The 24,138-nt window shown below is 40.7% G+C and overlaps 1 protein-coding gene across 1 annotated transcript in view; it reads right to left on the bottom strand.

Moving 5' to 3' along the window:
- Window positions 1–5,557: 5,557 nt before the first annotated feature.
- LOC145517391 (uncharacterized) overlaps window positions 5,558–24,138 on the bottom strand; it is a 180,431-nt gene continuing 161,850 nt past the window's right edge. Inside the window, exon 4 of the mRNA XM_081519722.1 lies at window positions 5,558–9,111. Coding sequence (XP_081375848.1) covers window positions 9,073–9,111 — 39 coding nt within the window. The 3' untranslated portion in view covers window positions 5,558–9,072. The remainder of the gene's footprint in view (window positions 9,112–24,138) is intronic.

Here is a 24,138-nt window from a genome sequence, read left to right on the forward strand (position 1 = left end):
AGTACTCTCTGAACCAAAATCAATATTTCATTTGGTTAGAATCCCTGCTTTTGGTATACATTTATTTATACCAGTTATTGAAGCATAGCTCAGTTGGTAAAGAATCCGCCTGCAATGCAGAAGACCCCGGTTCGATCCCTGGGTTGGGAAGATCCCCTGGAGAAGGGAAAGGCTACCCATTCCAGTATTCCGGCCTGGAGAGTTCCATGGATTGTATAGTCCATGGGGTCGCAAAGAGTCAGATACAACTGAGTGACTTTCACTTTCCCAAAGAAACCACAGGCTGTACTGTGTCCCAGGCAGCCTTCGAGCCATAACCATTTTTGTTGTTTTCCTTGAACGTTTTTGTAGAGGAGGGTTTTCCTGTAGGAGGCAGGCTCCGGTGCCCAGTGCTGAACCAGGCCTTGAACAAAGACAAGAGAACTTTAACTTTTTGTTCTCTGTCCCCAACCTACAACTTACTGGTGTGCACAAAAGTGGTCATGTGCTCACTGCTGTATTCAAAATGGATAACCAACAAGGACCTACCATATAGCACAGGGAACTCTAGTCAATGTTCTGTGGCAGCCTGGATGCGAGGGGAGTTTGGGGAAAGATGGATACATATGTATGGCTATCACAATATTATTAATCGCTTATATCCCACAGAAAATAAAGGGTTTAAATTTTTAAAAAGAAAAGTGATCACATGCCCTCTGATTCCTAGAAACTCCCACTCTTTGTGGTTATTTTAGGAGGAAATCTTAAGCTGTCTCTTGGGCAGAGATTATAGAGCTAATAAAACCTACCTCTCAGGGATTTTGGAATCATTAAGCAATAAACTATATGTTTCTTGATTAACTGTCTACAGATGCCTTCACGCCAATGAACCTTTTAAAGTAGAATCTAAATAGGAAGTAATGCCATGTGATGCTTAAAATTGGACTCTACTAACAACGATTTCTGCAGTTGAATCAGATCTCTATCAACAAATGATTATTTCAATTGTTTCCTGCACATGCTCTTGTGAAGTCTAAATACCATGTCAACTATGGTATGGCCACATGGATAATTTAACTTGTTTTATGACAGGAATTATGTCTGTAAATGATAGACACTATAAACGATTAATTTGACTACTTGCATCCATCTGCATTTTTGGATCAGAAAACTTCTAGATACTAGCAAGTGCTTTAAATCTCAGTTTCTGGGGCTTCCCTGATGGTCTTAGTGATTAAGACTCTCCCTTCCAATGCAAAGGGCATGTGTTTTATCCCTGGTCAGGGAACTAAGATCCCACATGAACTAAGATGCCATGCGGTGCAGGAAATAACAAACAAACAAACAAAAACAGGTTAAGTCTTGGTTTCTTAGCCAATGGCATAATCACAGATTATATTGTTTTTAATTGTTAAATGCTACTCATCATTTCCAACTATTGGCCTGGCACTAAAATGTTTAAACTTTCATATTTTTGACCCCTCAAAAATGGTAACAGTTTTCTGATTTGGAACCTAGAGATAGTATGTGCCCATTTTTTCCTTATTGTTATGATGATTTATCAAGTGCTGGTAATAGATTAAAACTACGTTCAGGATATTGTGGGGAAAATATCAACACTAGATAAATTTAAAATGCTGTTGCTGTTACTAAGTACGTTCATGACACTGGCAGGAAACCCTCAAGATCTGTAAATGATCAGCCACTCCCATCATTGGAGACTTACCCTTACAGACACAGTCCTGCCCTGATCTTGGCTGATAGTTCTCTGTTAAATGCCAATCTTTCTTCTGTTGAGGGGAAGGGTGTGATCAGAGAGCTCTTTTCTCTGTATTATTATAGAAATTGGCCCTGACCACTGTAGCCGCACACCAAAGTTTTCTATAAATAACTGATGAACCTCAGAGGTCTGATGTCGGGAGATATTCACCTTTCCTCCGCCCCACCCACACCTCATTCATCAAACCTGAGGCCAGTGCTCACAGTTCTGCTTCATGACGGGTAAAGCTGTATATAAAATAAATAAATATCTACGTGCCCCAGCACAGCTCTGCCGCTGCCCAAGACCGCTTGCAGTAGTTCTGGGAGCCATCTATTCTGACCATGAACCTTGACCGACTATAGCATAGAAAAGACAGGCTGAAATGCGTTTTTTGAAAATGATAAATACTGCTCTAGTAGGAAAAATGAAAGGCGGTTTGGGATGTTGGCAAAACTGCCTCCGAACTTTAATTATGACAATGTAGCCCCAGTTCTCACAGCTTTAAGAACTGTAACTCTTCAGGACACTGTGTAATGTAGGTGTTGCATGAGATTTGTCAGTGAAATTTCTCTCACAACAAACCATCTCAAAGAAATGCTGCTGCACATATGCTGAACTTGCATTTTAAATTATGCAGAATTTAAAAGAATTTTATCGCCATATATACTGAGCAGCGCCAAAACTTCTGACAGAACAGATACCTAACAGGAAATGTTTCTTCCTACTTTCTTCACCAATAGTCCAAGTTTCTCATGCCTATCATTTTTCTATTCATATAAAAAGTTAAATAATAGTAAAGCAACCTCTTTTCTACAATTTGAAGTGGATACTCCTAAGTTGTGACCACTCTTTACATCTCTTTATTGAATCTTCTTGGTCTTCAAAGTAAGAAATACCATGTTTAAGCTTCATTTCATTAATGTTTTCTTTCCAAGGATCTGGTAACATTTATTGGAAGTTAAAAAATTAATTTCCTCTTATATAACTTCAAAATCATGCTCATTTGATAAAAGTGATTTTATACATAACTATACATTGAAAATAGGGGCTTCCCTCATAGCTCAGTTGGTAAGAATCTGCCTGCAATGCAGGAGACCCAGGTTCGATTCCTGGGTCAGGAAGATCCTCTGGAGAAGAAAATGGTAACCCACTCCAGTGTTCTCGCTTGAAGAATCCCATGGACAGAGGAGCCTGGCGGGCTACAGTCCTTGCGATCGCAAGAGTCAGACACGACTTAGTGACTAAACCACCACCACATACACTGAAATTATAAATTCCCTAAGATATATAATAATAGTGTCTATATTTATGAAAACATATTTATTAAGAGAGTTCCAAAAGTACATTGAAGAATATGAGGCATCTGTTATTTTTTCCAAAGAAGATTAACTGTCTAAACTGCAAGGGAATAAATGTCGTGGCTACTTATGTATTTGCTCATTAAGCTTACAAATCTTCAAGTGACAACTGCAGGATAAGTAAAAATGAGTAAAAAACAATACATATCTTGAGGATGTTAACAGATTGTAAATTATAATGTGATAAGATGACAGAATGAAAGTACTGGCAGAATTCTGTAATAGCACCCAGTATGGAGTGATCAATTTTGACTAAAGTTTGAGGAAATCTTTATGAAAGAGAAATCATTTAAGGTAGATCTTGACATACGAGTCATTTCATACACAGGGAAATTGGGGGGATAAGTGGGAAAACGGCACAGATAGATGAAAAATAAGATGTATTCCAGTAACTACAAATGTGTGATTCAAATGCTATAAATTTCCACATTAGCTACCACAAGTAGACTATAGAAGGAGTCAGCTAAATTTTGAAGCAAACAGTGGTAAAATAAAATTATTAAAGTATCTTAACAGTGTTTTGTTTTCCTTATTTCTTTGCTCATTTCTCTGCTCATCGCTTGATGGATTTAGTGGGTTTCTCTCCACATTCCTTTACTCTGACCACACCACTGTACTCCTCTCAGACGTGCAAAGGCCAGCACATGCATTTTTTCCATGAAGGCTTTTCTCTGACTCTGAAGCCATCAAGGCCACTTACCCTCTCGACCTAAAATACTGGAGACTGAAGTTTCTTTGGTGCAGCCTCAACCAATGTATGATGGAAGCTGATGGATGAATACCGCAGCCCCCACTGAGCCTAGAGTAGGAGAACTCAGGTGCATATGTACTCTGGCGTCTAGACTTCCACAGGAAGACTGAAGTCCCGTTGTCCACAGTGATAACTCACTTGAAAGTGGAACCTTTCTGACCATTTCTATTCTTCCCTGTCTTGCTTTCTTCTTCTCTTGGGATCGTCTATAAATCACTTACACTTGGCTGTTTTGTTCTGGGACCCACTTTGAAATGGGCATTGGAAGAAAAGCACATGAGATAAAGTGAAATTCCACGAGCAAAAAATAAACGTTATTTATAGTAAACCAAAAAAACCATGAGGTCATTTGTTTCTAAACAGTAACAGAGCCTGTATTGGCTAAAAATAATACATTGGGAAAAAATTCATCTATAAAACTAAAATAAAAGATGTATTATCAACAACAAGAAGGCACATGGAAAAGATGTTCTCATATTTCAAGAGAAAGACAATGTATTCACTAAGGAACACAGAACAGACCAAAATGTGGAGATCTGGAAAAAAAATAAAGGAGAATGATACAGGCTGTTCAGGAGAAAAACAGCAAATTTCAGAAGATCATGGATAAAGAGGATCAAAAGGAAACAGATCTCTATAAAAATGAGTTCAGTTTCTTACCTCTGAATCTGCTTTCCCACAGAATTCTCGTGTCATTCCGCATCACCACTTCTCCTTTGCTCATGCAAACAAAACTTCCACATTTCCTTCTCCCATCCCTTCACTCTCACCTCTCAGATCCACTCCTCACTCCCATTCAATGGGCAGGTCTTGCCAATTCTAACTCCTGAATGTTTCTCAAATCATCTTCTCCTTTTCAACTCCACAAATGCTCTGAGTCAGAGCCTCATTTTCTGTTGTTTGGTTCATTGCAACAGCTCAGTTATTCGTCTTCCTTTCATCCATCTGTTTACCTCCCTTCTCCACACTACAGACAGAACGAGTGACTGAAGCAGGAAATCTGATCACCTCACTGCCCCTCCTCAAGAACCTGTAAACAACCTAAATGAGTGTCCTCAAGGGGACTAAAAAGACAATTGGGATGTAGAAGAAAGTAGTAGAAACTTCACATATTTTTGCTTTATCCTACAAAATGAAATAAATTACTAATGTCTAATACACAGAGAGACAAGAGCACGTGTATGAAATTTATAGGTACATGCAGATATATTTGAGGTGACTGTTCAAAAAAGTTTTACTAAAATGGATGTATAGTCAAAAAATGTCTGGAGGCACGTAGCATAAGGGAAAAAACAGCGTGGCATACGAAGCAACTCCAGCCTCAGCTTCCTACCACACCCTCAACGAGCTTCACAGACTAGTAACAGTGGCTTGTTTACCGTTGCTTGATTATATATTGTGCTATTGTATGTTTCTTTATATTTGTTTACACTACAGTATGCCAGAAACACTCTTTTCACTTGTCTTCATATATCAAACTCAATCGCCTTCAAAGTCACATTCAGTGACCAGCTTCTTCAAGAACCCTCTTCTGAACGCTCGTGACAGGCTGCAATTGGCACATCCCTCCTCTCACAGAGCACCCTCTGAATATCCCTGTCACAACACATGTTCCGTGCCACGAACAATACTGCTTATGCATCACGCATGTGTTTATGTGTCTGTCTCTTCCATTCACTGGAACCATTTTGGAGTCAAGTATCATTATTTTTATTTATCTTTGGATTTCGAGGACCTAGAAGAGTTATCAGTTAGAAGACTGGAGCCCAGCAGATATGTTTGTTGAGCTCTTTACAGGGAGAGTAGCTGAGCAGTTTCATTCTGCATACACAAGCTTCAAATGTGTGGTCTCTAAAAGCTAGTTAGGAACCTAGTTTTAAAATCAAGTTTGGTTCCTTTCTAGGTTAAAAGGCACCCAACAACTAATGACAACAATAGGAACGTTCTTTTTTTTTTTTTTTGGTACCATCAATTGTTTGGATGCGTCTTCCTACCACTTAGTGTAGGGCCCTGAAAATGTTCATCCAGCTTTGGTAATGGATTTTTAAACCAAACGCCCATTGGCACAACTCAATCATACAGTTTTCCCTTTAAAATATACAGCTGAATCAAGCAGCATTTTATTTCCATGTCCATGTATTTTTTCCTTCATGCAACCTTTCTCTTTCTTCCATGAAAGTACTAAAATGCTTTGACCTCCACCCGATAAAAGCTGCACACAGATCTGAGGGATAATAGAGGTTTTCCCACCCCTGCGTACTCGTGTATCTGCTCCTTCTCCACGTGCACATCATTCATCCCCATCGTGAGGCTTACTCTGCTTTTCCCTTCCTAGAAAGATATTATTTTCTACTTTGTTCACTCTGTACTAAAAGTGATGCTATAGAAAGTTTCCCTGCTTGAAGCAAGACATTGAAAATAAATTGCCCTTGGGGTTCCTGGTTGGCCCTTGTGTGAATGCGCGTTACGGGAGTGTTGGGGAAAAAAGACGATGCTCAGCACCACAGTGAATGCAGATGATTCCCTTTCCGAGAGAAAGACAGAGTTACTGTGTAATTTTCTTTGTTTTGATGGTCATTGGCGCCATTAAATTGACAGTTAGACCTAAAAGACCACTGTTGCTGGAAAATAAAATAGCTGAAATCCTTGTACATAACCAGTGGCCGAAGTACCATACACAACCAAGCAAAACAGGACATTTGGTATTGGGAAATGACCATTTGCAGTGACTTTGCTTTCACTACACAGTAATAAGGTAGGTATTTGCAAGCACTGTCTACTGAGGATCACATCCGGGGACCCTACCCTTCCCAGGTTCCATGGCTGCGTCAATCTCGTTCCTTCTCTGAAAGAGTCTGGGTGGCATTGTTTACCTCGTGACTGCTACCCCTGAGTCTGCAGCTCCAGAGAAACACTGCCCCGCAATCACCCCAGCATTTGCACTGCCAAACATATGAAGGGATGAGGATGTGAGACTCAGGGCTGCGGCTTCGGCCACTCTGCGCTGTCACAAACACAAAACCCGGAGCAGGACAAAACGAAAAAGGGAAACCACTAACGCAAAACCTGCGAGATCTAGAATCACAGGGAACAAACAGAGGGCAGAGCAGGACTAACAAAACCCCAAAGGATCTGAAAGCTTCTCTGAGTCTGTGGGCAGGCCCTAGAGAAGACTTCCCTCCAGTAACTCTGGCCAAGATGCAGGGCCGCAGCCCTCACCAGAGGGAGGCAGCGGCATGCTTACAGGAGGACAAAACCCCCAAGTGTCAGAGTACATCATGTCAGGAAATAGGACTGAAGCCTCTACACGAGTCTCTCAGACTTCCTCCTTTCATCAGATTTAAAGGAGTCAAATAATGGTACCATGACATGCAGGACAGGAGAACAAGACAGATGTAATGGACACCTGTGCATTGATGACGCACCCGCCCTGTATGATGAAATGAACTGTTGGTGTCCCTGAATGCCTGGGGTGTGACAGCTGAGATGACTCATTTGTTCCCTAGCCTACTTGTTTGTTTAGCATCCACTGAACAGGAAGAATTCAAGATGGACCACCTCACAGGGCATAGGAGTGGATAGAAGGATTGGCCAAGGGCAATTGAGCCTTCATTTGCAGGACGTTTCTGAAGAGGAAGAGTGAAACACCTTGGAAATGAGTCATTTGGTAAATGGGTGCCCAGTGAGTGAAAATGTGAAGAGACAGGCTGTATTTTGTTGCAATTACTCTCCAGAGGATAAAAAGAGAATGAGCAGGAAATATCTTTGATTTTGCTTTACTGTTATGATTAATTATCTCTCTTTCTCTCCCCCTCACCTTTCAGGGATCCAATACCTCCTAGAGCTAGAGACCCTGTGATATTATATCTCTATTTTCTCTGTCTCTGTGTGTCATTCAGGTAATGTCTTAATTGCTTTTTTAAATAGCTTTTCCTTTCCACACGACACCTGGTGAGATGTTTTAGTGTTCAGAGCAGTTAGGGAGCCAGAGCAGTGACCTGCAACAGAGCAGCTGGCCAGGAGACCATCAGCGTGGAGACAAGAGAGCAGAAAATGGTAAACAGAACTCAGTTATGTCAGGTAGAAGGCAGGGTGCTCTGCCTCAGAATTCTCCATCTGCTCATCGGAGTTCATTCTCTGGCTCAGTAAATGGGGGAGCAAAAAGCCAACTCCACAAAGTGATATGCCAGCTCCAAACTTCCTTTCCTTTTATACCATACAATATTTAAAAAATAATAATGTGTATGCACTTCTTGAAAATGCCTAAATTTTAAGTCCAACCTTCTGCTGTTATTTTCCAACAATTTCTGTTTTTTTTTAGAAATGAGGTCTATTTTTTATCCATTCATTCACTCAGAAAATATGTACTGTGTGCCAACTAATAATATCTCAGGAACTGGTGTCCAAGTTGCAAACAAAGCAATGAACAAAACCAACAGAACAGGCCAAGAGATTTCTGCTCATTAAAAAGTTCCTATAGCATTAACTTCTGTAATATATCCTTCAATTTCTGATTATATTTGACTCTAGACTGTCACTAGAGTACAATACTTATGTAGCATAACCCACTGTGATAGGTTAAAAACGACACACCCCCACCCCCACCGCCACATCCAAACTCTAATCTCCAAAACCTGAGAATGCAACTTGAAGTGGTAAAAAGGAGTCTGACCTCATTTCTGGATGATTGACTGCTGACAGTTATCAAGTCTCACCCATGGTTCTTCACTTGTACCCACACTGGGATACGCCAATAAGATGGTATGCACCTTCTCTCCATTGGCGCTGGTAGGAAATTTACACCACCTAATCTTGTGGAGTGAGTGAAAGTCGCTCAGTCGTATCTGACTCTTTGCGACCCCATGGACTACAGTCCATGGAATTCTCCAGGCCAGAGTACTGGAGTGGGTAGACTTTCCCTTCTCCAGGGGATCTTCCCAACCTAGGGATCAAACCCAGATCTCCCACATTGCAGGCGGATTCTTTACCAGCTGAGCCACAAGGGAAGCCCAATCTCCTTCTAGCACACATGAATTCTCACTAGACCCTGGCCCCAACCCCTAGTCACAAGAACTATTGAGGCCCGTCTCCTTCCCTTGCTTTTTCAGGCCATTTCAGACCAATGTGCGAGTCCTACCTGCCTTCCTCAGAAACTTCAACTGTGAAAGCTTTTCATATCCTCTTGGTCTGCATGTGGCAGCGTCTTGACATCGAGACACATTTTAGGTGACTGTCCATCTCCCTTTACAGGCAATCATAACCTATGGAGGGAAAGGAGGGGGAAAAGTCATTGCAGATGTTGTTAAGTTAAAAATATTGAGATAAGGAGATTATCCTGAATTCTCCAGATGGACCCTAAGTGCCATTACATGTATCCTTTGCAGAGGGAGACAGAGAGGAATTTTACCACATACGGAGAAGATAATATGAAGATGGAACATTTTGAGATTGGAATGATGGCCTTAAAGATTCTCCCAATGCAAGCAGCTCAGGTTAGATCCCTGGTCAGGGAGCTAGATCCCACATGCCACAACTAAAGCCCAGTGCAGTCAAATAAATAAATAAATATTTTAAAAATAGAAAAGATTCAAGGGATGTGACCACAAGCCAAGGAATGCTGGACATTACCAGAAGCTGGAAGAGGCAGGAAACAGGTTCTCCCCCATGCCACTGGAGGCAGTATGGCTGTATATACTCACACCTCCATTTTGTCCCTGATACTGATTTCAAGACTCTGGGCCTCAAGAATCGTGAGACAATAACTCTCTGTTGCTTTAAGCCACCACGTTTGTGGTAATGTGCTATAGTAGTCCCAGGAAACCAGCACACCCTCGTGTGCTTTTCCCTCTTCCATCCTATGCACTACACAGCACCTCAAGACCACTCTCCCTGGTCCCTGCCTGAGAGCTCTGATTTCCTTCAAAGCACAGGACTTGACGCTAGACCTTCTGTCACATTCCTCAGTCTCTTATAATCTTCTTTACCATAGGTGATTTTAGTCAACAATAGGCTATTTTCCTCACTGTCACTCGTCTTGGTAATTTCTTTATCCATGTGGACAATCTTACCTGTATCCAGGGCACTGAGAGTGCCTCCTCTATTCCACTCCTCTAACCTTCCACGCTATCTCCCACGGTCATTTCCTAGACTTTTTGCACACTCCAAACCCACTCCATCTCCTCCATAATCTTGACAGGAAGGTCCCTCACCCTGAACAATGTCTTGGTGTCTATCTCACTTTCCATCTCCCACCCCCCATTGTAATACTTTGAATCTGCAAACTCACATTCCATTTATCCTGCCCCACATGCTCTCACTTCGTTCACAACTCAGCTTAAATCTCACATCCATCATTACAATCACTCCTTTACTCTACTCTGCATTTCTGTGCCCTTTTTTCCTATGTCACAGCTGCCCTGCAAAACCACAACAATACTTAAATGCAACCTAAGCCAATTACTTGTCAACACCCAAATAACTGGAGATGAATGGAGAAAAACATTAAATATGTGGACTGGCCTCACATTAAATGTGAGGAAATAAACTTCAAGAGGACCCTCAGGACTGCCCAACAACAGTATTCCCTTTATTTATCAAATTTACAGTCCTTCTCTCCTGAATGACTTTCATACCTTTTGTCCTCAAACCTCCAACATGCCTACTTTACAGCTTTTCCCTAATAATGACTTTGATCCTATATCACCAAGAAATATTAAACCCCTCAGAAGAGAACTTCTACAAATAAATAAATCAGTTTAACTACATCTTACTTGTATGTGCTTGTGTGCTCAGTTGCTTCAGTCGTGTCCAATTCTTTATGACCCTATGAACTCTAGCCTGCCAGGCTCCTCTGTCCACGGGGATTCTCCAGACAAGAACACTGGAGTGGGTTGTCATGCCCTCCTCCAAGGGATTTTCCCAACCCAGGGATTGAACCTGCGTCTCCTGCACCACAGGCTGATTCTTTACCCACTAAGCCACCTGGAAAGCCCCCTGATTTGTATACTTTGCTTAAAAATAGATGAACAACCTTTGCTGTTTCTGAGGCCAAAGGTCTCCCTTATGTTATGGATTTCTCTCATATATTCAAGAATCCTGCTCAGGTAGTTTTCCCCTTTTTCCTTCTGGACCGTAAATTATGCTGTAATAGATCATTCTTATAAACATCTAAAATGCTTCAGTATCACCCATCCTAAAACAAAAACCTCTCTCTTGGCAAGACAATCCCAATTCCCCATTTCTTACTTCTTTTTATGGCAGATTTCCTCCAAAGTTTCTATGCTCACTGTCTCCACTTTCTTTTTCTCATTCTCTCTCATATTCTTGCCAGTAAAGCTTTCACCCAGTATTCCACTGCAACCATTTATATCAGTGTCACCACTGACCTCCATACTATTAAATCCAATATTTATTTGAGGTCACCATCCTTTCAACTTCTCATCAGTATTTAAACTGACCAGGGAATTCCCTAGCAGTCCAGTGGTTAGGACTCTGCGCTTCCACTGCAAGGAGCATGGATTCTGATCCCTGATTGGGGAACTAAGATCCCACAAGCCATGCAGCCCAGACAAAAAGCAGAAATAAAATAAATGCCAACTGGTATACCTTGTTTCAAGAAAATAAAACAACTGACCATTCCCTCCTTCTTGAAGTCCTTTCTTTCCTTGATTATCCTGGATGAATATTTCTCAAATATCTTCTCTCCTTTTTAATATGTATGACTCAATCTTTTGAGTCTCAGCGTCACACTTTATATATACTCTTTATGACTCCAATCTGGCTGGATCTTCTTCCTTATTCCAATTTCTAAATCCTGTAAACCACCCTGGACTCCTGAATTACTACTTTCTCTTCTCCAGTTGTACTCACCATCTAGATAACCTTCAAAACTCTATAAGCCATTCACCCACCTATGGCTCTTGAATTAACACCCACAGCTCAATATTTTCCCAGTGAAATTTATCCAACTGCCTAGTTTAACAAATCCACTATGCTTAATAATCATCTGAGGTTTAACATGTACAAAACTGTTTTCTTTCCTCACCATCCTGCTCATTAGCAACCCATTCCTTCCAAATCTTTTTCATTTCAGGAATTGTCATAACCATTCATCCAACATTAAGTCAAAAATTTCTTTCCGTTTTTTCTTTCCTCAAAACATATCAGAACTCTACGGAGAAGGCAATGGCACCCCACTCCAGTACTCTTGCCTGGAAAATCCCATGGACGGAGGAGCCTGGTAGGCTACAGTCCATGGGGTCGCTAAGAGTCAGACATGACTGAGCGACTTCACTTTCACTTTTCCTGTTCATGCACTGGAGAAGGAAATGGCAACCCACTCCAGTATTCTTGCCTGGAGAATCCCAGGGATGGCGGAGCCTGGTGGGCTGCCGTCTTATAAAAAAAAAAAAAAAACATATCAGAACTCTAACCAAATTTCACTACCTCCACACCTGCCATCCTAACCCAAAATCCTCATGCTGAGGGGACAGCTGTGGAATTTGGGATCGACAGATACATATGGTTATATTTAAAATGGATAACCCATAAGGACCTACTGTCTAGCACAGGGAACTCTGCTCCAGGTTATGTGGCAGCCTGGATGGGAGGGGAGTTTGGGGGAGAATGGATACATGCGTATGCATGGCTGAGTCCCTTTGCTGTCCACCTGAAACTATCACAACACTGTTAACTGGCTAGACTCCAATATAAAATTAGAAGCTTAAAACAAAGAAAAAACAAAATACCCACACTGTGGTGGCCATGACGGTCCCCTTCCAGGAGCTCAGTGACGGGCCGCCACCAGCTGCCACACTTTTCTGTCCAGTTTTCCCCCAGGTTCTTCCCATGACTGGCTCAGTAGCAGGAGGGGTGGGAACTAGAACATGGTCACTCTTGCTTGTCACAGGATCCCTCTACAGAGCACCTTTTACTAGGGGACCGCCCCCGGGCTTCCCGAGACCCCCGCTGCAGTCTCACCTCCCCTCTCCTTTCGCAGGTCGTCCTCTCCCCTGCTGAAGGCTCTCCCTGCCTGCCTCTGCTCCCCGTCCCTTTCTCGTCCACAGTTATTTAGCTAGATCTTGCAACAGCTAATCCTGCTTGGCATTTGCGCCTCAGAAGACCTGACCTGGCACAAACGTTTCATGGCTACTGACCCTAATATTTCCCCCTGCCCCTACCCTTCCTCTCCTGGAACAGCAAGAGGGGCCTTTGACAGCGTGGATCACCTCGTGTCAGCCCTATCCTTAAAGCTCTCCAGCGGCCTCTCATTGCTCAACCAAATCTAACCAGGGCCCTGAAACTTCAAAAATGTGGCCTTTGGCTATCTCTTCAAATTCCTCCTGTGCTCCTCTGCCCCTGTGACACTGGTCTCGCTGGCATTTGAGTTCATGTGACACAGGCCCACTTCAGCATCTTCCCACACCTTTTTTCTCACACAGAGGTCAAGAATGTTCTTCTCCCCAATGTGCAGGTGAAAAACCCTTTACTGCTTTTGAGTTTCTGTTCTCATGTCTTCCCCTCAGGAAGACCTTCCCTGACCCCAACCGAATCTAAAACAAGAATTATTTCCCACAATGGTAACTTCAAATATAACTTAAATGTATTTAAAGGTCCAGACATGCAAGGCATTTTTCAAAGAATCCTTGAATAAACCCCAAATCAATGTCAAATAAGAACGTAAAACAAAAGCATGTCTTTTGATCACACAATGTGTTAGACATTAACAGTCTCTGGGAAACACTTTCCTCTGAGATTATGAAAGGTGCGCTTCCCTTTTCTTCAAATCGTGAGCGGTTATTATTTCCACTAATCTGTCTATCAGTTTTTTGTAAAATAAAATAAATGCATTGTGTAAATGGGTACAAACTGTGACAATTTGTATTTGTTTTATATTCTGAGAACATTTGCCACAGTCTGCATTTTAAAAGCCTGTCTGGTAGCTCTTTGAGAATATTGTTAGGGACCAATAATTCTTAGAAGAGCGCATATTATGAAGAGAGAGGTTTGATAAAGTGCTTATTATTTTGGTAGCTAAAGCTATAAGAACTCATGTCTGAAGTTGATTTAACAGTTATTTCTGAAAAGTGATCTAATGTGATTTATGTCTAAGAACTTTTTGCTGTATTCCTCTAATGTTAATTATTTGGAATTTAAAAATCATGTTAGGAAAGTCCTTACTTGACATATGTTACAGAGAGACGAATTTCAAGAAGCAGATTATCAAGAACATACCCTAAGGCACTGAATTGTTCCAGGGATGAGTCATTTCATCATCTAATTTGTAAACAGCAAATTCAAACATATGGAAAACATACTCTAATATCAAAAAGAAAACGAATTTATTAGAGTTTTCTAAGACTGAGACTTGGCATGATGCTTTAACTGAGTCCCGTTTTGTATATGAGCAAATTTGGATTTTGAGCTATTCTGTTTTCTGAAACAGACTTTATTTTTGAAAAGTAACGTAATTTTAAAAGTGAGTAAACTTTGGAGACAGTCTGAGCAAATCACTACATTTATAAATGGAATTAAGGTCCAGAGGAGAAGCTGACTTGTAGAACCTACAGAACTGACGTTAACTGAACAGCAATATTGGGCGGCTGAACTCCAGCATAGTAACTCCAAGCTAATGTTGTGTTCATTAAGCTACAATGTTTTTTATTCTATAACAGTTTTATGAAAGAATGATTCACTCTATTTTTTCCTCCAAATTTTTACAGCACAACTGTCACACAACACAAGGTTTCTGCTTCAAAGAACTTGGGGCTTAATTTAAAAGATTTAAGGAACATTTAGGGGCTTCCCAGGTGGCGCTAGTGGTAAAGAACCCACCTGCTAACGCAAGAGACATAAGAGACACAGGTTTGATCCCTGGGTCAGGAAGATCCCCTGGAGGAGGGCATGGCAACCCACTCCAGTATTCTTGCCTGGAGAATCCCCAAGGACAGAGGAGTCTGGCGGGCTATAGTCCATGGGGTCTCAAAGAATCAGAAATGACTGAGGCAACTTAGCACGCAAGGCAAGTTCCATTTGCTGAAACAACTAACAAAGTAATGGCATGTAACCATGAATAGAGATGATAACATGTAGGTTATATGATTACCATTGTGCTGATACTTGAAATAGAGAGAAAATAAAGTATATTTATTACACACGCACACACACATATATACACATATACATATGAAATCATGAGCAAAGTTAAAGACTCTCTTAGAAATTAACAGATGGAGTAGGAAAAAATAAAAAGACAGAAAAGGAAGTGAATGACACCATTGTAAAACAATATTTAAATGAAACAATTTCTGTCTCAATTTCCACTGATGCCCCAAAACAACAGCAAATGACTCCCCACAACCCAAAGTCAGGTGCTAGACCACCCACAGAGGGCTTGAAGAAGACCTTGTTGGGATAGTGTTTGTTTTATAAATCCTTACTCCAATTTGAGAATACATTACAGTTGAAGGGGCTATGAGTTGATAATCAGAGTAATTCTTTGGAAAGTTGTCAGGGTTGCTTTCCTCCCCTCTTAGCTTAAACAAGGACCTTCAATAAGCCCTGTTGGAGAGTTCATGACATGTGTTTGCTAAAGCTGCTGTGACACTAAGAACTGGTACCTTACACATAAGGGACAGTCTGAAACCAAAAGACTAACTCAAGTGGCCTCTGGAAGACAAGCTTAAGGAGCAATGTCCTCCTCAAAAGGGCAGTGAAAGTTGTCTATTCCTCAGCGTCTAGACATGGAACCTGTGTAGATACTAGTTTGTCCTGTTTAACAATTAATAAGTTCTGCCTAAAAGAGACTTTGCAAAAATGAGACATTCTCAGCAGAAAGAGACTGGAGATGAATGTTCTGTTGCAGAAACTGCAGGACAGCTGCAAGCTACCAGCAGAACTAGAGGCAAGGCCTGAGATGAGGGACCTGTGGTCAGACAGTCCAGAGCAGAATATGCATGAAAACCACGAAAAGAAGCACAGGAGAGAGCTTTAATCCTGCGCACAGGCAGAATCAGCTCCCAGCAGGTCCTGTAAAAGCCAAGCAGTGAGACCCTCCCTGCTCCCCAGGCCGCCTCCCTCCTCTCCTTTCCAGAATTCGAATTCTGCTTTGTGAGTGTGTAAGCGGGTGAAAGGGCCCACTGGGAAAATTAAGGAAAGGAGATGCCTGTCTCATCCTACCACTGGGTTCAGGTCTGAAGCAGAACAAGCTGGAGGAGATGAGAAGTTTTCATCTGGTATGAATTTTCAGCACTCATTTCTACACTGAACTGGATTCCACAGTCACTGAAATAAGTCTTTCTATCTAAAAGTGATCAGGGCGTATTTTCGGTATGTGAATCATCAGAAAAGTCATGTGAATGAAAATTCAAGCGAAAGAAGAAAAACAGTTGATTGAAGACATTTAAAGAAATAATGCAGTGAGAGGAAGAAATAAGTTCACTTTCTGTGTGTGTGTGTTAGTTGCTCAGTCGTGTCCAACTCTTTGTGACTCCATAGACTGTCGCCCACCAGGCTCCTCTGTCCATGGGATTCTCCAGGCACGAATACTGGAGTGGGTTGCTGTGCCATCCTCCAGGGGATCTTCCCGACCCAGGGATCGAACCCAGGTCCTGAAGTCTTGCCTGTTCACCATAATGACTATACAATTACATGTTGTGTGTGGGTGTGTGTGCCAAATGCACACATAGATACTCTATGTGAAAATAGTTTTTTTTCTCTTTTCTGGGACAATACTATACACACACACATACAAACATGCATTAGTGCCACAAGAAAAATCAAAATTAATACACAAAAGCTAGAATCATACAGGTCATATTCAAGGAACTCAAAACAATAAAATTAGAAAAAAAATATTTATATATTAGAGCAATGCAGTTCCCCTGCCAAAAGCCATAAAAGGGAAAGAAAACAATTAAAGAATTCAACTTGGAAATCCTCAAACATTCTTTTAAAAAGCCTCACTCTGGAAAAGTTTTGTAACCAATGGTTGTACTCATTCTAAAAATGAAATCCATCCTAATATCCACGGACAGATTCAGGCCAAATTTCATGAGGGATTGGGTACTGAAGTTCACAAAACACTGCCACTAAGACTTGTGCTGCTGAAAGTCTAAAATTGTTTAGTGAAAAAAGTGAAAGTGTCAGTTGCTCAGTCCTGTCTGACTCTGCGACCCCATGGACTACAGCCCTCCAGGCTCCTCTGTCCATGGAATTCTCCAGTCAAGAAAACTGGGGTGAAAAAGAAGAGAATACTGGGGTCGGTACCCATTCCCTTCTCCAGGGGATCCTCCCAACCCAGAGATCAAACCCAGGTCTCCCACATTGCAGACAGATTCTTCACCATCTGACCACCTGTTTGGGCAGTGGGAGTTGGCCCTCACATTCAGAGCAGTCTGACCGCAAGGGAAAGGGCAAATGCATCTGTTACAGAGCAGAGAACTAGAAGCTGAGCTGCAGTCTTAGAAACTAGGAGGAAGGGCCAGGTTTAAGTTCTAGCCTTTTTGATCTCACTAAAGCTTACAGCAATCACTGGTAGTCTAAGCAGCAAGAGTGTGCCCTGGGAGGAAGGGCTAGGGGGACAGAAGGCATGTGTTGGTTAATTGAGAAGTTTTGCTTGTGCTAATATGTAAATACATTTGCATAGCCAGTTGGCAATTTTCTTTTCTCATTTGTAATATACTTTCCCCTTAATCAAATACATTCAATGAGAGTTACTGATTCACTTTATGAAAAGTGAAAACTGATTTATAATGAGTCACATTTTGTATTCTAATCTATCCCAGAACTCATAGACTAAAGAAATAGATACTGTGTCATCTGAACCTCAATTTCCATTTGTGTTCTCAGGTACATTGATAAACAGAGTATCATCAACATACACAAATATTCAAACCTTGTTTTTCCTGCTGATTCAGATTTTCTATAGACTTCATGAATATTTCTTACTGTTCTGAAATACAAATACCCTGAATCTATGCCTTAAATTTAATACTATAATTTTTTTTATGTTTTCAACTAGGACGTATATGATAACATTTATTAACTTAGGAAAATAAACAAGAAATAGATGTTGGATTCCATGACAGCAAGCAACCTTCATTCTATAATTACACTGTCAATAAAAAATGCTTTTGGTGGGAGAGGAATTTATGGGAACTCTGTACTTTCCACTCAAATTTTTCTGTGAACTTCAGATTGCTCATAACATCTATTAAAAATACATTTAAAATGCTATTTGGCATCAAAAGTCAAACCTCATGTCAGGTAATTAATCATCTACTCTAACTGCTGGATGACTACTACTGTTCACTGATTACCTAGGAGAATCAGTACCAGCTGTATATTCAAATGGTGCTGCTCTCAGATGAACAAGGTAAAAAATAGGTTGTATATTTTGATTCTAAAAGATGCATTAAATCAGCAGACAGATATAAAGGTCACAAAGAATGTTGAAAGATATCATCATTCCTTCAATATACTTAATGCCTTCTTAATAAATGATACGAGCTAAAAATTTATAGAGTACTAAATCTGAGATAAGTAGAATTATTATCCCTATTTTACTATGGAGGGACGGAAGGCTTAGAAAAAAGATAAGTGAATGAACCATTTAAGGCCACACAAGGAGGAAATCTTAGAGATCAGACTCAAATCCACTGTCTGTTTTCAGGGACTGCACACTTACATACTACAGATAAGCCTCTACCCTTGACAAATCACACATGTTGAAAAAGGAATCAGGTATCAACTTTAAATGACAATCGGCTATTATCATTACCTCATCTTACTACTGATAACTTTTCTTAACAAGAAAATATTATTGGACTAGCGTGTTCTCATGAATTCTCTACAAATAATTTCAAACATAATATTATTTATAGACAGAATTTTCCAACAGAAACACATAACGACTATTTGCTTTTAAGTCACTTTGGGCAGTAGATAAAGATGAGGCAGGGCTTCTTGCCTCCTGGCCAGATTATATACAAACTTAATCAGAAGGAGGTGGTCTGTGTTCCCCATGAAATAGCTACTAAAGTTCCCTGAACTGTACACTTGGCTCCACTGAGTTTACTCGCTGAAACGGATTTTGTTTTTACTTTAGGACATACACGACCTTGAGCTGAGGAAATCTGGGCTCTGCAAATCAGGATTCTTTTGAAACTGTTTCCTCAGCAAATTGGTGACTATGTGGTAACATGATACCAGAGGGAATAAAGAAGAAGTATATTTGTGCTGCTGAAATTATAGAAAGGGTAAGTGGTTAAGACGGGGTTGCAACATAAGCTGTGTCTGCACATGCTCCATGAAGTGGACAGTTGGATCTATTACACAGATAAGCCAAGCTAAAATACCACTTTTCCTTCAATTATATGGATATTTCAAACAATATAATGTCCTCGGTTTACAAATTTCAGCAACTGCTGATCTTTACCTCTTTGCAGCCCTTTGGCAGTCTGCTACTTGGGGAAATTTAAGTGAGGAAAAAATTCAAAATTCACAGAAAAAAAATAATAGTATAGAATGTCCACTTATCCCAGCCTGTGGCTGTGGTTGCCAGTAGTTTCGACACTGAATCTTACAACCAGAAGTTTCTGCAGCAGCAGACTTAGCAGTAGCTGGTTCCACGTACAGGATAGAAAACTGTGAAAGGTGAATATAGTGGAAGAGAGTAGCCCCTGCTTTTAGAAGAAATATTTAAGCTTCAATATTGTTTGTCCCGGGTTCAAGGAATCTTCATGCACCGAATGGAAGGCAGACCAACAGTGAAAATGCTGAGTATTATGAAAAAGATGTAATACAGTGGGCACAAGAAAGAAAAACGGAGTTTTCAGTCAGAATGACCAGGATGCTTTATAAATTAGACGGTGAATATCTATTTCAAATCCATCAAATAAGATAGAGGTAAATGAGAACAAAAATGTCTCAGAGGTGGAAGCAGAGATGCTGTGAACAAAGTGATGTGAGTCATGAAGCAGTGATACTGAGTCTTTCTGACTCACGTTGTATTAGCACACTCAGAATGAAACCTGCTGCTGGAAGTCTTTGCTACACACTTGTCGAATGAATGAGAATTAAATACTATTCTGATATGCTGCACTACAGGAGGAGATGGTAGGTGATAAAGCCAGAGACATCGCCAGGAAGCAGAATATTAAGGACATCAATGTCAGATTAAAGACTGTGAAGGGTATTCAGTAGGCAAGGGAATTGTTGAAATTTTTTGAGAACAGAAGTAATATAAATGGAACTATGCTTTAAAAGATTATCTGGTTACCAGACATAAAATGAATTATACAGCAAAGAGAATTGAGAGTCTACAGCAAATTCCAAGTTAAATGAAGTGAGTATTTAAACTAAGGAATATGGTACACAGAGAAGAGAAAATGGATGCAAAAAATTAACAAAGGTTGACAAACAATTAATAGTGACGCAATATAAAGAATGAAGGGGAAAGACTGATAAGTTTTAGGATTAAACCTAATACTCCACAGTTTAAAAAACACAGGAAGATGAAAAGATTTGATTATGTGCATTTGTTTTGCTTTAAGGCAGTCTGGAGTGATAGCAATAATGAGTGATAATAGTGATGATGATAATATACCAATAATAGCCAAAAACTTGACAGCATTTAGCATGTGCCAAACCATGAACTAAATGACTTACATGTGACTGAGTTCAGCAGATCTAGATTGGGGTGTAATAAACACACAAGAGATAGCCTAGGCCACAAGATCTGACAAGAGAAAACTGTCGTTTTATATTTTTTTTGACAGTAAAAAATGCCACTCTTGCTGACAAGAGAAGAAAATAAGAGGTAAAGCATATTAAAGTATCTAGTCACCTTAAAAAAAATTACTGTTATTACTAATGGAAAGGGCAGTTTATAAGGGAGTGTTTAAGGAGAGGAGGAGGTCATTTGTTCAGTTTCACACTGTCAGTCATGGAAGGTTAATCCGGTGATATGCTGGAAGTGATATGCTGTGCTCAGCAGGACTGTCAGAACTAAATCATGGTTTTGAAATCAAGATTGGAATTATGACTCTTGAAATGTAAACCAGAAGGTTAAAAACATACCCTGGAGTTTACTTGTAATTTTTCAAGGTATACATCTTTTCTTCCCAACTAAATTATAATCTATATCAAGACATAGAAACTATTTCTTTAGTATCTTCTATGACTTCTCACACAGTGCTGGACACTCAGTTTTGCTAATACATTCTTCTCTAGATACATTTTTATTGTGGGTTTTTGGTTTTTTTTTTTGGTCACACCTCAGGGCCTTAGATCCCACTTAGATGTGGGCTCTTAGACCCCTGACCAGGGATTGAACCCTTGCCTTCTGCAGGGGAAACATGGGAGTCTTAACCACTGGATCACCAGGGAAGTCCTAGATACATGTTTTAAGAAAAACCTTAGATGATTCTCTTACCAATTAATTAAAAGCAAACACAGTGGTTCTATGGGGCTTTCCCAATGGCTTAGTGGTAAAGAATCTGCCTGCAATGCAGGAGAAGGAGACATGGGTTCGGTCCCTGAGTTGGGAAGATTTCCTGGAGTAGGAAATGACCACTCACTCCAGTATTCTTGCCTAGAGAACCCCATGGACAGAGGAGACTTGCAGCTACAATCCATGGGGCCATAAAGAGTCGGTCATGACTGAGAAACTGAGCAAGCAGTTCTAATTCTGATAAGGTAAATACCCTAATAAGGTAAAAGTCAACTTTAAAATAAAAAGTTGTGCTGCTGCTAAGTCGCTTCAGTCCGACTCTGTGCGACCTCATAGACAGCAGCCCACCAGGCTCCCCCGTCCCTGGGATTCTCCAGGCAAGAACACTGGATTGAGTTGCCATTTCCTTCTCAAATGTGGGAAAGTGAAAAGTGAAAGTCAAGTCGCTCAGTCATGTCCGACTCTTAGCGACCCCATGGACTGCACCTCACCAGGCTCCTCCGTCCATGGGATTTTCCAGGCAAGAGTACCAGAGTGGGTTGCCATTGCCTTACCCGAAAATAAAAAAGCACTACAGATGGTAACGATAACCCTATATGCGAGACAGAATAAGAGACACAGATGCATAGAACAATTTTATGGACTCTGAGGGAGAAGGTGAGGGTGGGACGTTCTGGGAGAATAGCATTGAAACATGTATATTATCATATGTGAAACAGAACACCATTCCATGTTCGATGCATGAGACAAGGGCTCAGGGCCGGGGCAATGGGATGACCCAGAGGGATGGGATGGGGAGGGAGGTGGGTGGGGGGTCCAGGAAGGGGAACACATGTAAACCCATGGCTGATTCATGTCAATGTATGGCAAAAACTATTACAATATTGTAAAGTAATTAGCCCCCAACTAAAATAAATAAATTTATAAAAAAATAAAAAAAATAAATAAATCACTTCCAATTCTGATAAGCCTATTAAATTAGAAAACCATCCACCCCTAATGAGCTTCCCTGGTAGCTCAGACGGTACAGTCTGCCCACAGTGTGGGAGACCCGGGTTCGATCCCTGGGTCCAGAAGATTCCCTGGAGGAGGAAATGGCAACCCACTTCAGTATTCTTGCCTGGAAAATCCCATGGGCGGAGGAGCCTGGCGGGCTACAGCCCATGGAGTTGCAAAGAGTAGGACATGACTGAGCAACTTCACCACACCTAATCCTCCACTGGGCCAAGAAGCAAGGCCCTCTGGTACTTTGATTCACAAACTGGACACTGAAGGGACCATCTGCTGTGTTATGTTCAAAAAGCCAAAGTCTATGTTGGGCTATTTTTCAGCAACATAATTTTTTCTTATAATGGCATATCAAGCATATTCCTATATATAATCATCTCAGTTTCCAGTTGCAAAGAGAACTTTAGTGACTACATTCCAGTGGTATACTTGAACGCAACACTTCTAACATGATATATTATTTACCTAGTGCTTGCTATTTTTAATTTTAAAGATATAAATTGCTAATTTGCAAAATATACAATGAGATGAGACTTCCCTGGTGGTCCAGTGGCTAAGACTATGCACTCTCAATGCTAGGGGGCCAGAGTTTAATCCTGGGTCAGGGAACTATATCCCACATGCCACAAGTGAGACTTGACACAGCCAAACAAGTATTATTTAAAAATACATATATATAATGTATATATATATACACACATATATATGAAATGAGAATATGGAAAGGGAAAAGGTATCTTGGGGATGTAAAGAAGAGTAGGGGAGATGAATAGCAAAAGCAGGGGCGGACACATGTTAGAGAGCCCCAGGACAGCTAAGGGACTAGGAGGTCCTCCATAATTACATATGAATGAGGCACAGTGTTCTCAGGCAAAAAAAAAAAGGAATAAAAGAACGGAAACAAACTGCATTCTATTCTAGTAAGTGCTGTGACCTCCCAGCTGCTGTTCTACCACTGACTCAATTCCATTCTAAGTGTTTCTAAAATATTTTTTCCTCTCTCTTTGGCTATCTTTAAGGAGCTCAAGAAGAAGCTCCCAGATAAAGGGGAATGTGAATCATACTCACTGATAAATAATTAGGAGGCTTTGGTTGAAAAATGTCCCTCAAGCATGGACTTAATTAATCAATTAGATTAATTAGAAGTATTTCACCAAAGACCGGTCAGTTCTGAACTGAAGATACCTCTTAGCCATCTAAACAAGATGTTTCATTTATTTATAAAACAGATGCTTGTTGCAGCATGCTGCTACTGCTACTGCTAAGTCGCTTCAGTCGTGTCCGACTCTGTGCGATCCCATAGACGGCAGCTCACCAGGCTCCGCCGTCCCTAGGATTCTCCAGGCAAGAATACTGGAGTGGGTTGCCATTTCCTTCTCCAGTGCATGAAAGGGAAAAGTGAAAGTGAAGTCACTCAGTCATGTCCGACTCTTAGCAACCCCATGGACTGTAGCCTACCAGGCTCCTCCATCCATGGGATTTTCCAGGCAAGAGTACTGGAGTGGGGTGCCATTGCCTTCTCCAGCATGACCATAGCTTAAATCACCATCTGGCAATATACCAGTTGTTTAGTTAGCCCCTGTCAAAATTAGAGAATTCAACTTAGTTGCCTGTTGTCTTTTATCTCCCAAGACAGATCCTAGGAATCCATTCTTCCATTTAATTTTTCATTCATATGCACATATATTAAAAATAATCATTGAGCACTCTCTGTCCATTTCAATATGTTACTGACAGCTTTGGAGAAAATTTTATATGGATACCAATTTATACAATAAACTTATGGCTTCTGGCTTTAAGTCTATGCAGTGTTACTCAGCAATAATTT

Source organism: Giraffa tippelskirchi, chromosome 8 (assembly GCF_054371585.1).
Source record: "Giraffa tippelskirchi isolate mGirTip1 chromosome 8, T2T-mGirTip1v1.2.pri, whole genome shotgun sequence".
Lineage (NCBI taxonomy): Eukaryota > Metazoa > Chordata > Mammalia > Artiodactyla > Giraffidae > Giraffa > Giraffa tippelskirchi.